We start from the raw sequence: 13,343 nt of genomic DNA on the forward strand, positions 1-13,343 counted from the left end.
CCCACCTCAGCTTTTGTTTTCTCCAAGAAGCTCTTCCTTGACTGCACTCACTGTGCCCTTCCTTCCTCAGAAATCTGATTGTTCCTTTCTCTTTATACTGTTTAATATTTGGCACTTAACATAAACTGCATTACACTGTTTTTTCTTGATTTCCAGGGCAACTTCATATGCATCTATGTCTTGTTTTCCTAAGCAGACAGTGAGTTTCTTGAGGTAAAGGCCTATTTTGAGGCATATGAAGCATATAAAAACCCCAGCTGTGGGACTGGACTTCCTGAGTTCATACCCTGATGCCAGTACTCACTCACTGTGTGACCTTGAACAAGTCACTTAATCTTGATGTGACTCAGTTTCTTCACCTGTCAACAGGTGATCATAATAGTAGGACCTAGTTTTGTGAGTTTGAATGAGTCAATACTTAGCACAGCCACTGACTGATTTAATACAGGTAAAGTTCTCGGGATAGCACCCGGCATAAAGGGCTTGGTAAGTGTTGTTGTTGTTCTTCTTATCAAAACCTGTCCTAACACTCCCTCCCACAGCTCCAGTCACAAAAATATGTGCTTACAAATATTATAAATTAATAAATATTGTTCAATGGCCACATATTTTCCCTCCAGTACTGCTTTTCAATTTTCTACTAGTCTGATTTTTTTAATATGCATATTAGCAGGAAAACTGAAAGTCTCCTTTCATTTAATTCCAAAGCAAAAAAAGAAATCCCATGGGTTTAAGTTGCTTTTAATGTCCAGGAGAAGGAAACAGACCAGCTTGTTGAGAGAAACTATTTTTTTCTTGGTACTAAATTTGAAAGGAATTTATTATAAGATTATTTATGGGGCAGGATGCTGGGAGAGGAGGGAGCTCATTCTTCTAAAACCTACTTAACATGTTGTGATTAGAAAAAAAGTTTCCATTAAACACAAGAACAATATCAAATTACTCTGACAGCCCCAGGGGGACTAAGTCAGCAGGGAGGAGGATTACATAGAGAGATCTTTGTACCTGCCCCTACTTCAGAGATCCTGCTGGGAAACCAAAGAGTAAGATTAATGGTGCATACAAAAGGGTAAGTGTAGCCCAGAAACTGTAATCTAAAATTACCTCTTACATCACAGGTGCATTTTTGTCTTTAGGGAGCAGTGTTGTCGGTAATTTACTGTAATTGCAATAACCAGATCACTACACTGTGTCTGTAGAGAGCATGGAAAAATACATCTGCCCTTTACATGACACTGTACCAAAGAATATGTTAGATTTTTAATATCAACTACTTGTACTACTTTTAATACTGTTCCCTGTACACGAATTAGGTGTTTTAGCTACACACACACTTTCAGGTTCCTTCAGAAAGTGGGAGCCTACCAAGATATACTGGGTTGTCGAGTTAAATAGGCGTGGTGATGATGGGAAGCTGTCATAGTGATTTTATGTAGATTTTCAGGCGATTTTTAGCAAAAGATAATAAAACATTAGTCATCTTGGGATCAGAAGAAAGCTTTGCCATAGGTTAGGAACTGGTGTTACGGTAAGGAGCAGGAACCCTACCAGGCATTTCTGTCCATGGAGGTCAGTTAGGAAACTGTTATAGGGCCTTGGGAATTAATATGTTTTATAATTGATATGGTGATGTGACTTCATAATGTAATAACTAATTTCTTGAATGAATCCAAAGTTGTAGAAATAAAATCAATGGAAATAAACTTCAGGAAGACAGAAATACCTGTGAATGAATAGACAAAAAATTGTAGGTAACAGATAATGCAAAGAAATTGATAACTACAAACAAAACAAACAGAATCGGGTTGTTTGTAGGCTGTTTGATGTAATTTGGTAAAGGGTGGGGAGTCCCTGTGTCCTATTTTTAGTGAGAAACTTTTAGGCTCTAATGTTCTTGACATCATCAGTAAAAGTGTTGAAAAATACTGTTCTACTTACACCAAACACTTCGGTAAGTGTTTGGTGTAAGCAGAACAGTATTTTTTTCCTACTCAAATAGGAAAAAAAAGAAATTTAAGCAAAGTAAATATATAATGAGTTATAAAAGGAAAGAAAGAAGGCATACTTTACGGAAAACTTTTTAACCCTGAGAGAGTGGGGAAAACAAAATGCCTGGCCAGATGTGGACTCTCCCTCCTCCCACTGCAGTCACACCGAAGTATGATGTTTAAAAAACTGAAAATATATGTTTATTTACTTACATTCATATTTCAGCAACAAAGTAAGACATTTTCAGGTGCCAGAAACATGTGAGAAACCAATGGCCAAAGCAATGAGTGGAAGCCACATGATGCTGGACTCTTACCTGGGCAGGCACAGGAGTCAAGGTCACAACACCCTACTCAGGACATGCAGCTTGAACTCGGCTCCAGCAGTAAAGCTGAAAGCTGGCAAATTGCTACAGCCCTGGTAAACCAACAGAACATTGTCTGCAAGTTGTTAAAGGAAGTAGCTGCCTACCCATGTCAGACGCCCAGAAGCAAGTTTAGAGCCAGCATCTGTCCTTTATGTGGGTCCAAATTTGCCCTGATTGCTCCTTGTAGAAACCCTGAGCTGAAAAGTAACTCAGATAGTAGTAGTTCAGAATTAGTGAACTCTTCAGGGCTCTGGCAGAGGGAACCTCAAGAGTAATCCTATTAAATTTGTTTGTTTTTTCAACAAAACAGCACAGATCTCTTTAGGAAAACAAGCTCACCAGCAAAAATTGAAAAACACTTAATATACCCACCATCTTGAAATTAACGAATAAAATAAAAGAAAGCAATTAAAATAAACTGATAAAAAACAGAGAAATTTTAAAGAAATTTTAAGATAAGCCTGTCTAAATTATTGAAAGATAAAAACAAATTTCACAAGAAAAAATAATCAAAGAGAATTTAAAATAGAACCAAATTTAAATGCTAGAAAAGAAAAAAAGTCAAGGTGAAAAAAGAAAAATCTCAACAAAACTAGTGGACTAGACACAGCTAAAGAGAGAGCCTGTGAAGTGGAAGATATATCTGAGGAACTCATCTAGGATACCATATAGAGAGCTAATGAGATATAAAGTATGAAAAAGACACAGAAAGAAGGAGAGGTTTTGATGTATATCTAATCAGATCCTCAAAGAAGAGAATAAAGGGTTTTTGGAGGATCAACAAGTCATCTTATAAGATATCCTTTGTTACTTCTGTCTGAGCATAATACTGGATTAGATAAACCTTGGGAAATTTATTTTTTATTTCTTCTTTTAATTTTGGCTAGAGTTATTCACACTGATTTAGTGCAGTGAGTGAAGGTTATGACTAGACAAGCCAAACCTAGAATGCCTGACACATCCACGGTCTCTGACTGTGGGGAAGCCCTGTGTGGACCACCAGAGGTTTTCCCCAGCACCCATCCAAGCTCATCAGCCAGGGGTGAGCCTGCAACTCCAGGATGGCCATCCCCCATAGGCTCATCTTGACATGGCCTGTATGAAAAGTTAAGCTGGGTACATCGGGTTCTGTCTCTTGAACATTTGAAGTAGGAAATTAGCAGAAGTAACTAAAACTGCAGGTTAATTGTATGGTCCATGTCTGGGGAGGCCAGGAGGCTCCATGTTCAAGCTCAAGTGATGATGAAACAGAGCCGTAAGTCAGTGGAAGCCATGAAGTAGAAAAGAGCTATGCAGAAAGAAGTAGGTGAGGAAGCCAAGATGGAGAGATAGAAACAGTCCAATAGGTCAAATGTGGCAGAATGATGGCAATCAGGAATGTCGATTCAGTCTCAACCACAGACTTTTGGTGCCAAAATCCCTTAGAGCTGCCTGGAATCCATTCTGGCTCTAGCAATGCCAAGCTACACAGTTCTGGGTCTTCAGGAGCCTATTGGTTCAATTTCTCTTGGTTTCTGTGCCTTTGTATCTATCCTTCCAGTGAACCATCCTTCCAGGAGGTAACACAAATGAGTCTTTGTTCATTGAAAGTCTTAAGGAGCACACTAGAAAGTCTTAAGGTAACCGCGGCTGTAGAGAGTCCCCTTTCTAACTGTTTAGCTCCATTCCGTGGAGTGGGAATGGAGGAGGTTGTGGTGAGGGGACTGATTTTACAGTTTTTGTCCAAGAACTTTTCCTGTGCTTGCTGTTCTCTGCTCTCCCTGCTGGTATAGAGGGGGAAGGGAGTAGCCGAGTGAGGCGCTAATAGGAACGTGTGGGCCAGACCACTAACTGGTTCCTAAGGGTAACCGTAGTCTGGGCACTGCCCTGGCCAGCTGCCCCCCACCTGTGCTGCCACACTGTTAGACAGTGGAGCTGGTGGCTCGGCTGCCATGGTCCCCGGGCAAAGGCAAAGAGGAGTCGTGCAGGCAGCCTTTTACCTTCTCCTTTCTGCTCTCTCTCCAGCCTGGGGCTGCAGCACCAGGGGCTCAGATGGCCACTTCTCTCCCTGAAACCTTGAGGAATTTCATTTATTCTGTGACACACACAGCAAAGGAGACTACAGATGGTGCAGCATTTTTTTTTCCTACTCTGTGATAGAGAAAACTAGTGTAACAGTTTTCTGTTGTCCATTAAGATCAGGGAAAGTATGACTTACTAATAAAGGATATATGCTTTAGGAATAAAAAGACTGTTCTAAGTTCAGATCCTGTTCCTGCTAACTATTGGGTGATTTTGAAAAGTTACATCGTCTCTCTGTGTCATAGTTCCCCCATCTATAAAATAAGGCAAAAAATACCTTCCATATAGTGTTACATTGAAAACAGTTATTTAGTCGTTAAACTGTATTAGTCCCTGAACCCTGCACCGCATCACTATGTAGGTGCAGTGTGCAGGCATTCTGTCTTGATTTCCAACATTATATTCCATCTTATCAGCAACCCATAGAGCCACATTTGGAGATCATAAGAATATAGTGACCATGCATATGGGGTTCTGTAAAAGCAAGAACAAAGGAAGGGAAGATGGGTTCTCTTCTGCCTGGGTACCCACAGCACATAGTGTAGTTACTCCTTTGCCAGGGAGGCCCAAGGCGGGGAGGTGCACAGAGCCCATTGTAGAAGTAGGCCCTGGCCTTCCCAGCAACCTCGGTGCCTTCCTGGCCCATTTCCCTCAGACCTATGAAGTGTGGGCAGAAAAGGTTTAACCTGGTTGCCAGGTGTTCGGTCATAGCAGAAATTTGAAGCCCCTTGAACCTAACTGGCCCAAGAGGATGCAGAAGAAACCAGCTAAGTCTCCTCTGACCTTGGCAGCCGAGAGACCATGTTCTAAACCTTGGGATGAAATCAACCCACAGGCTTCGTTTCAGCCTAAAAGAATATTATCTTTTTCACACACATATACACAACTGCCTTTCTCTCTCTGTGTCTCTCTCTTTCTCTCCTTTCCTTCCCCCTTTTATCTTTCCCCTTTTCTTCTTTTACCCCTCCCCTTTTGCTTCTCTCTTTTGCTCCTTCCCCTTCTGCATCCAAGAGTCTTTTCTCTGCTCCTGTTCCAGGCCTGTCATGTGTCCCTGCAGTCACTGTTTCATCCCTGGGTGGCCCCTCGGCTGAAAGCACAGCAGCATGCTGCCTGTGCTGACACAGGGCTACCAGTTCCAAAACCAGCACCAGACTTTCCCTAGAGGGGATCCAGAAGTTGTGCACTAAATGCAGACAATACCTGGGAACCGTGGACACACACACACCTTGAAATCGTTGACCTTACACCCAGGGCTCCACAATCTTGGCTTCACTGTACCTTGAGCTCATGATTCAGGAATGAGGCTGATATTTCCATGCGGTATATCTTTCAGCCATAGGAGAGCAGCAGCAGAAGCTTTACAAAATGAATGAGCTGCTTATCTCTGTCCTCTGGGGATCTGGTGGGAGTGGAGAGCATCCAGGATCCTTGCAGATTCTAAGACTGGGGGAAGGGATGGAACAGCCTGGAGGGTGAGGCTGCAGAGGGATCCGTTAGACTTCAGTAGTTAATCCTGCTTTCATGTGAGTTTGCTCACCCACTGCCCTTGCTATCCCTGTGTGTCACTCCCTTGGGCTTGCCTCCGTTTGCTGCGGCCGTGGTAAAGAGACGCACTGCGGGCTTCCCTCCGGACAGAAGGGACAGCTCCATTCACATGGCTTCGACTTCCTTGGGTTTATAGGCAGCATTGACTCTAGGACATCAGTTATTAAGAATTTACTTATTTTAACTTGTTTCTTTTTTGTTTGTTTTCTTTTGAAAGTAACACATAATATAAATAATGCATGGGTTGATGTCAGTAGGAGAGGTGTAGGGAGAAAAACAACAGAGGGGAAAATCACTAGCATCCCCAGGAATCACACAACCACTGCAGACAGTTTCTTGGGTTTCCTTCCAGAGTTTTTCTTGACTATTTTTAGGCTTTAAACATTGTTTTTATTAAATTTTATATCCTTCCTTTTCCTTTCAACACTATAGCACACATTTCCCCACCATTTCAAATTCTTCATAACTACTATACAACGCTTTTCAATGACTTTCAGATATTTCAGAACAGATACAACCTCGCTTACTTAACTTTCCTTGTTTTTGAAGATGTGAAACCACTGTTATGCTGCTCTGCCGTGACGACTACCTCAGGGCATAAAGTGAGCGCGTACTTTGAGATTCTACGGCGTGTCCGTCCGTGGCTGGGTCCTGTGGGAAATACACAGGGCCCAGGTGTCGGGAATTGACGGTCTCATTTGAGGGGTGAAAACAGAGTTTCAGGTCGGCACTGAGCTCTCTCCTTTTGTCCTTTCAGGTTGGTAAAGTGAAGGAATGCATCATACTGCCGACTTAAAATTTAAGAGAAAAAGTAAAATCAAGATTACACACACAGGGTGGGGCAAAAGTAGGTTTTCTAGTACGGTATTGGGACACCTGTAGACTGACCTAGACAGACAAGTAATTGTCGATAATAGCCAATGTCATAAGGAGATTAAGTTCAAAGAGCAATTGGTGAAATTTGAATTTTAGTTTAGCTTGGTAAGTATCTGATAACTGACAATAGCTGTATGTTTTCCCTTACTTGATTTAGATGCTCTGATTAGAGTTGATTTTTTCATATAACCCAAAGTATATAAACATTAAGAATGTGTTCATTAAATTGCAGCCAACATTGGTGGCTGATCATCTGAATTGTAGTTCTGATTTTGGGGCCTGTTGAGATCTACTTTCCCCTTGTTTTCATTTGTGCAGTCAGTTTGAATCTCATGGAAAAATATTCCAAAGGAGGGCTGTGAAATTCATAAAACTTCAGCAGTTTGAAAGTGGATGTCCTGATGGTATATGTGTGCGACGGGGGGTTGCTGCAGAGCAGGGGTGGAGGATGCACAGAGTGTGAACTAGGAAACATGTTCGAAAGATGCTTTCGAACACCAGGACTGGGAGATATCAGAATGAAGTGTGTGTGCACCAGAAAGCCAAGCCCTTCCAAACCCAAGTGCAGGAAGTGGAACCGGGACTTCTGTTAGAATCTTGGCAGGGTGATTCAAAGGCACCCTCTCTGCTGTGCACTGGTGCATCTGAACACTCCCTCTCTTCTTTCAGATCGATGACCCCAACAGCGACCTTCAGGAGGTGATGAATGAGGCCGACGCCATCACCACTGTGAGCAGCCTGGGAAGCAAGCAAGCCTTGAGCACAGATTACCTGGATTCTGATTATCAGAGAGGACAGCTGTACCCATTCTCCCTCGGCAGTGGCTTCCACACAGTCATGTTCACTCTCACAAATTCAGCTCCGATGACCCCAACCTTCCAGGAGCGGTGGTACATGAATCTCAACAGCCTGATGGACCAGGCCCTGACCCCACAGTGTGGCAGTGGGGATGACCTCTATATCATCACTGGTGCCGTGCCCTCAGACAGCAGAGTCAAAGACAGAGTGACCATCCCTGAGTTTGTTTGGCTGGCAGCCTGTTGTGCTGTCCCTGGAGGAGGCTGGGCCATGGGCTTTGTCAAGTACACCAGGGATGATGATGTCATAGAAGATGTGATGGTGAAAGAACTCGAGAAACTGCTTCCGTTTAGCCCTCAGTTGTTCCAGAACAACTGTGGTGAAGCAGAACAGGACACAGAGAAAATGAAAAAAATCCTGGAAATGGTTAACCAGGTCCAGGATGAAGAGCGATTGGTGCGCTCCAAGGAGAACTCTGGTCCTCTCTCCGGCACGCGGAGCAAGAGGTCTGCGCTGCTGCCTCCCGACGCACCTGAGGAGAGGAGTAGCTTTTGGGGGAGACTCATAGGCTTCATCGCTACCCCATTCATCAAGCTTTTCCAGTTAATTTGTTACCTTGTGGTGGGAATCCTGAAGAGCATTGTGTGTTTGCTGTGGTGTGTCACCAAGCAGGTGGTCAATGGCATAGAAAGTTGCCTTTACCGCCTGGGTTCAGCCGCTGTCTCGTACTTCTTGGCCATTGGGGAAGAGTTGGCAAGCATTCCCTGGAAGGTACTCAAAGTCATAGTCAAAATCATCAGGGCCCTTCTCCGGATCCTTTGTTGTCTGCTGAAGGTTGTCTGCCGCATCCTGGGCATCCCGGTCCGAGTCCTCGTGGACGTGGCCACCTTCCCCGTGTACACCATGAGCGCCATCCCGGTCGTGTGCAAGGACATCGCAGTGGGCCTTGGTGGCACCATCTCTCTGCTCTTTGACACTGCTTTTGGTACAGTGGGTGGCCTGTTTCAGGTTGCTTTCAGTGTTTGCCAGCGAATTGGCTACAAGGTTGCTTTTGACAGTTCTGGGGAGTTATAGAACTCAAAACACTAATAGTGACCAGTCACATTTGATTTTTTTTTTTAAATAGAGAAGGCTGGAATACTTTGTATGATGGGTTTCTGCTCACTATCAATTATCATTATATTTTGGCCTTTCCTGGGGATGTCTGTATGTTTTTGCAAAGGAAGATGGTATACCTTAGACTTGACCCCGAAGAAATGTTCAGGGTAGGGTTATGTGTAGGTCATCTGATGTGAATGGGCAAACTTCTAAACTGGTTACATTCTCTGATACAGATGACCACCTGAGATATTCTGGTGTTCAGGTGTGATAATTAAAAATTACAAAAGGGAATAATTAGAGGACAGCTTTAAACCAAAGGGTTTTTGAGACGATGAGAAAGAATCTTATTCCTCCTATTACTGTCTGATACTCAAGGCAAAACCAATATGAATATTCTTGGCCAATTTATCTTTTGCTTCTCTTTCTCCTCGACTCAGCTGACCTTGGTGAAGTTCAGACTTGCTTCGCTGTTGAAATAACTTTCTTAGGGTGTGGAATCTGCTGTATCCTTTAGCTTTCCATGGCTCCCAAGGACATTTACTTTGGACACTTTGGACACTTTGTCTCCAAAGTTGAATTTTGCTGCATTTTTCTTGTATGTAATGATAAGCATTTTATGCCAAGCATGGCATAACACATTTTGAATGCCAGGGCAAAGACTGTTGCCCCTTGAACAGTGTAGTACAGTCTTCTTGGGTATAAACAAGAGGGCGCAAGGGTGAGAGCCCAGCTCTGAGTGGGTGCTGTAAGTCCCAGGACATCCCTAGCCAAGCTGGATTCACTTGAAATATATCAAATCTCTGGCTGACAAGATTGAGCTCAAAGACCTACATGTTAAGCTAATAGGAAAATTCACACTCTGCAACCTACTAGATCAGTCTTTCTCATCCATTGAGCAGATGCCCAGCTCAGTAAAGCACTCTGACTTCTGTCCTTAAATAATTGTTTTGGTATAAATGTATAGAAAGGAGCCACAGAACAAAAACTATTCTAGCTATCTGGAAAGTTTATATATGTATAAACTTGATTAAGAATTATCTCTTAGGCAATTTTTTTGTATATGGTGTTGGAGGCCTGAAAACATAACGCTCCCATTAATGCAAATTTGATTTGAGAGCTAATCCCCAATGTTTTCATCAAACATTTGTCATTTAAAACCTGGCACTGAAAGTGATAAGAAAAGGAAGACTTTGTTCCGCTCTCTGCAGCTGAGAAAAAATGGTCTGGATTTTTCTGAGTGTTCTAAAGAGCCACCGTGAGGTTATAAAGCACGGGTGTGGGGGCGGGAGGAGCAGGCCACCATTCATCTGAAAGACAGATGCAGAAACCTGGGGTCCGGTGGGACAACAGGAGAGAATGGTGGATCAACTGTTTACTTTGGGTTGGTGGGTGAGAACCATGAATGTAGTGAGGTACATTTTGCAGAAAAATAATTGAATTGGCCCCTAAGTAGAAGGGCATCCTGATCAGTTTGTGATGAAGGCTGGGGAGTCTGACGCCACACTGGTCTATGACAGGGAGCACTGAACTGAATTTAAGAATCTTAAGCAGTATTTCACCAACACTTCTGTCTGTGAGCATTAACATCTGTAGTCAGGCTTTCCTCCATCTCAACAGTGTGAAGGTACGTGGAAGGGTGAGGGCACTGATGGGTCAAGCATCTGCCAGATTAAAGACAGAATCTTAGAAGTGACTGGAGAGACAGTCTGGCCAAACCTTCATTCGATGAGGAACCCGAGGCACAGGGAGGCGGGCTTGCCTTCGATCTCACGGCTGCCTGATGGCATAGCAGGAGCCAGGAGCTTTTGCATGTGCCCCATCACACCTGGGATGTCAGCTCTGCAGTGTGAGCGGTTCAGGTCAGCTGCCTGCCTGGACCGAGGTGGAGTTTGCTCCACCATCCATCAAACAGACTAATCGGTTGGGCTTGGTCCATGTGATGACACTATTAGCCATCCATGCACAACATCACACATAGCGCCTCCCACAGACTCTGCACTCGCACTTGTGCATATCTGCAAACCACAAGGCCCGGGGAGGCCCCCGTGGCAGCTTGAGCCCCTTGGAACCATGCAAGGAGCAGGCATCCAGACTGCTTCTTGAGAGCCATTTGGAAATATCTTCTGGTTCACTGCTTTTTGTTAAGTGTCTTATTTATTTATTCTTGTGTGGCCTTTTTTGAACTCTGGGAAGGGATAATAAAGCAAAAAAAAAAATCTTTAAGTTTAGGCGGCTGAGACTCTCTGCCTTGGACCACCAGGGGGCTGTGCCTCTGGCTCACTGGTGAGCCAGCAGGTGGCTGGACTGCTGGTCTGCTGCCCATGAGCTACTTTGGGTTTTGAGGTGGGAGTTTGGGTTGATAAATCCCATCTCTGGCTTGAAGATTTGTCTGTGGCTCTGTTGTATTCTCAGGCTCTTGGGGAAGTCGGCCAACTCTTTTACTATAAAGCCGATTTTCTAGGGTGTGGACTAGCCACACTTGTGGACATTCCTTTTCCATTGTGCCTTCTGAATGTTGGCTTCTCACTCGGCATTAACACTTCCAGCTAAACACAGACTAGGGAGTGGGGAGAAGGAACTAGAGTGAAGCGCTCTTCATTCATTCAGTCCTTCATCTGTCCAGTGTGTACTTGAACATCAAGGTTGCAGAGATAAACACATGGATCCCATCCTTCTTCAGAACTCCAGTGGAGAGACCACATGGTGCAGCTGAGACGTGTGACCCATCATGGTGAGTGCTCCACCAAAGGGACTGACCAGCAGCCCGTTCCCTGGAGCGCAGGAGGGGAAAGACCACAGGACCATGGAGATTCAGGAAGCCTTTAGAGAGGGTGTGACAAGTCAGTTTGACATTTCCAAGCTATATACAATGCTGTGCACCTTGCAACACTCAATAAAGTAACTGTTGACAGCTCATTAGCCATTTCGTTAAATGTCTGAACGGGGAGAATTCTAATGGTTGAAATGAGGTTTGGGAATTACCTGTGATTTTAGTTTTTTTCCATTTTCTTGATCCATTCAAGCAGTTTCAACTTACACCTGGCTTTTTTTTTTAAATTTTGAATCCTACATGGGAAAACATAAAGAAGGTTAGATCAGTGAAACTTTTTAGTGTTGTTTTTCTGAAAAGCTATTTGGGATAGCAAATATCTGTGGTATGTTCTTTGTCAATAAGCACCAAAGGCATATTACTTCACTGATCTGAATTACAAAGGAAATGATAGAGACACTCAATTATTTGCTTATTCATTAGGAAACTCCCACGGTGTCCGAAATAATGAGCAGTCTCTGCAGGGGCACTGTCTCCTCCCAGGCCTTTGGTAGCGCCCTCTCTGGGTGGAGGTGGAAGTAATCCTTGGCTGCCTTTCCAGGGTGGCCAGGCTCACATATGTGACTATCTTGCTCAGCATTTCCCCTAAGCTCACCGCACAACAGGCAATTTTTAGAATGACACTGTGAGCGATATAGTGTGTACTGCTTGCCTTTCATAAATGGGTTCTCAGATTTCACACCGTCTCTTTTTTTGTAGATACGTTTCCCGCAGATCTTGGCCTGATTTCTAACAATTACTCTCTGAACCAATTGTAGCTGACCCTTGAACAACGAGTGTGAACTGTGTGGGTTTACTGATGTGCAGAGTTCTGAGAATAAATACCTGTACTGTGTGTCCCACCGTCAGGAGTCTGCGGGTGTGGCAGGCTGACTGTGTGCATTGTTCTGCACCATTTCACACAGGGGGCTGGAGCCTCTGAAGATCTTAGTATTCGCACAGAGTTCTGGAACCAACCCTCTATGGGTACAAAGGGACAACTTAAGTTTGGGGGGAGTCAAAAGTTACACATGGAATTTCAACTATGTGGGGGTCAGCACCATTAGCCCCAGTGTTGTTCAAGGGCCAACTGTATTTTTTTTCAATCCTCACCCAAGGAAATGTTAATTTTAGAGAAAGGGGGAGAGAGAGCAAAACATCAATGTGACAGAGAAATAGTGATCGGTTCGGTTGCCTCCCATATGCGTCCTGAGCAGGAATTGAACCTGCAATCTTTTGGATGTTCCAACGAACCAAGCCATCCAGCCAAAGGTCAACTGTATTGTTTAGCTTAAATTTCCACAAAGAAAGTGCACATGAGCACTTGTCATTGTTTATTGTGTTGAGTGTGTGGAAGCGCACAGGGAGACACTCTCAGGAGGTGGGTTAAGGTTGACCCCTGGGCCCTGCTCTAGAGTGACGACCCACATGCCCCCCACCCATTCACTAGGTACAGTCTCCACGAGGCCCTGCCTGTTGTCCTCAGTGCCCCCTTTGGGGGATCTCATCTAGTCCTTAACACCCACATCCAAAACAGACACTGACAACAGGTTTTGACTTTGCAGATTTGAGTATGCTATAAACCTGTGTTCTACCTCTGAAGACTGCATAATTTCTTTAAGAGATTATTTTTATAAAGAAGAACCCATACTAATCGGATGAACCAAAAGATGACTTTGATAATTAAGAAATAATAAGAGGTCCATCTATTTTACGTGTCCTAACTTGGGACCACTGGTTCAAACACTGAGGGTGAAGCTGACAGAAGCTCAGAGCTCGTGGACTTGGCTCGTGAAC

At 43.9% G+C, this 13,343-nt stretch overlaps 1 protein-coding gene across 1 annotated transcript in view; it reads left to right on the forward strand.

The window, feature by feature from the left end:
• Positions 1–11,653, forward strand: part of ENDOD1 (endonuclease domain containing 1) — a 35,296-nt gene extending 23,643 nt beyond the window's left edge. The window contains exon 2 of the mRNA XM_028517237.2: positions 7,508–11,653. Coding sequence (XP_028373038.1) covers positions 7,508–8,710 — 1,203 coding nt within the window. The 3' untranslated portion in view covers positions 8,711–11,653. The remainder of the gene's footprint in view (positions 1–7,507) is intronic.
• The last annotated feature ends 1,690 nt before the right edge of the window (positions 11,654–13,343 follow it).

The sequence above is a fragment of the Phyllostomus discolor genome, chromosome 6, assembly GCF_004126475.2.
Source record: "Phyllostomus discolor isolate MPI-MPIP mPhyDis1 chromosome 6, mPhyDis1.pri.v3, whole genome shotgun sequence".
NCBI lineage: Eukaryota > Metazoa > Chordata > Mammalia > Chiroptera > Phyllostomidae > Phyllostomus > Phyllostomus discolor.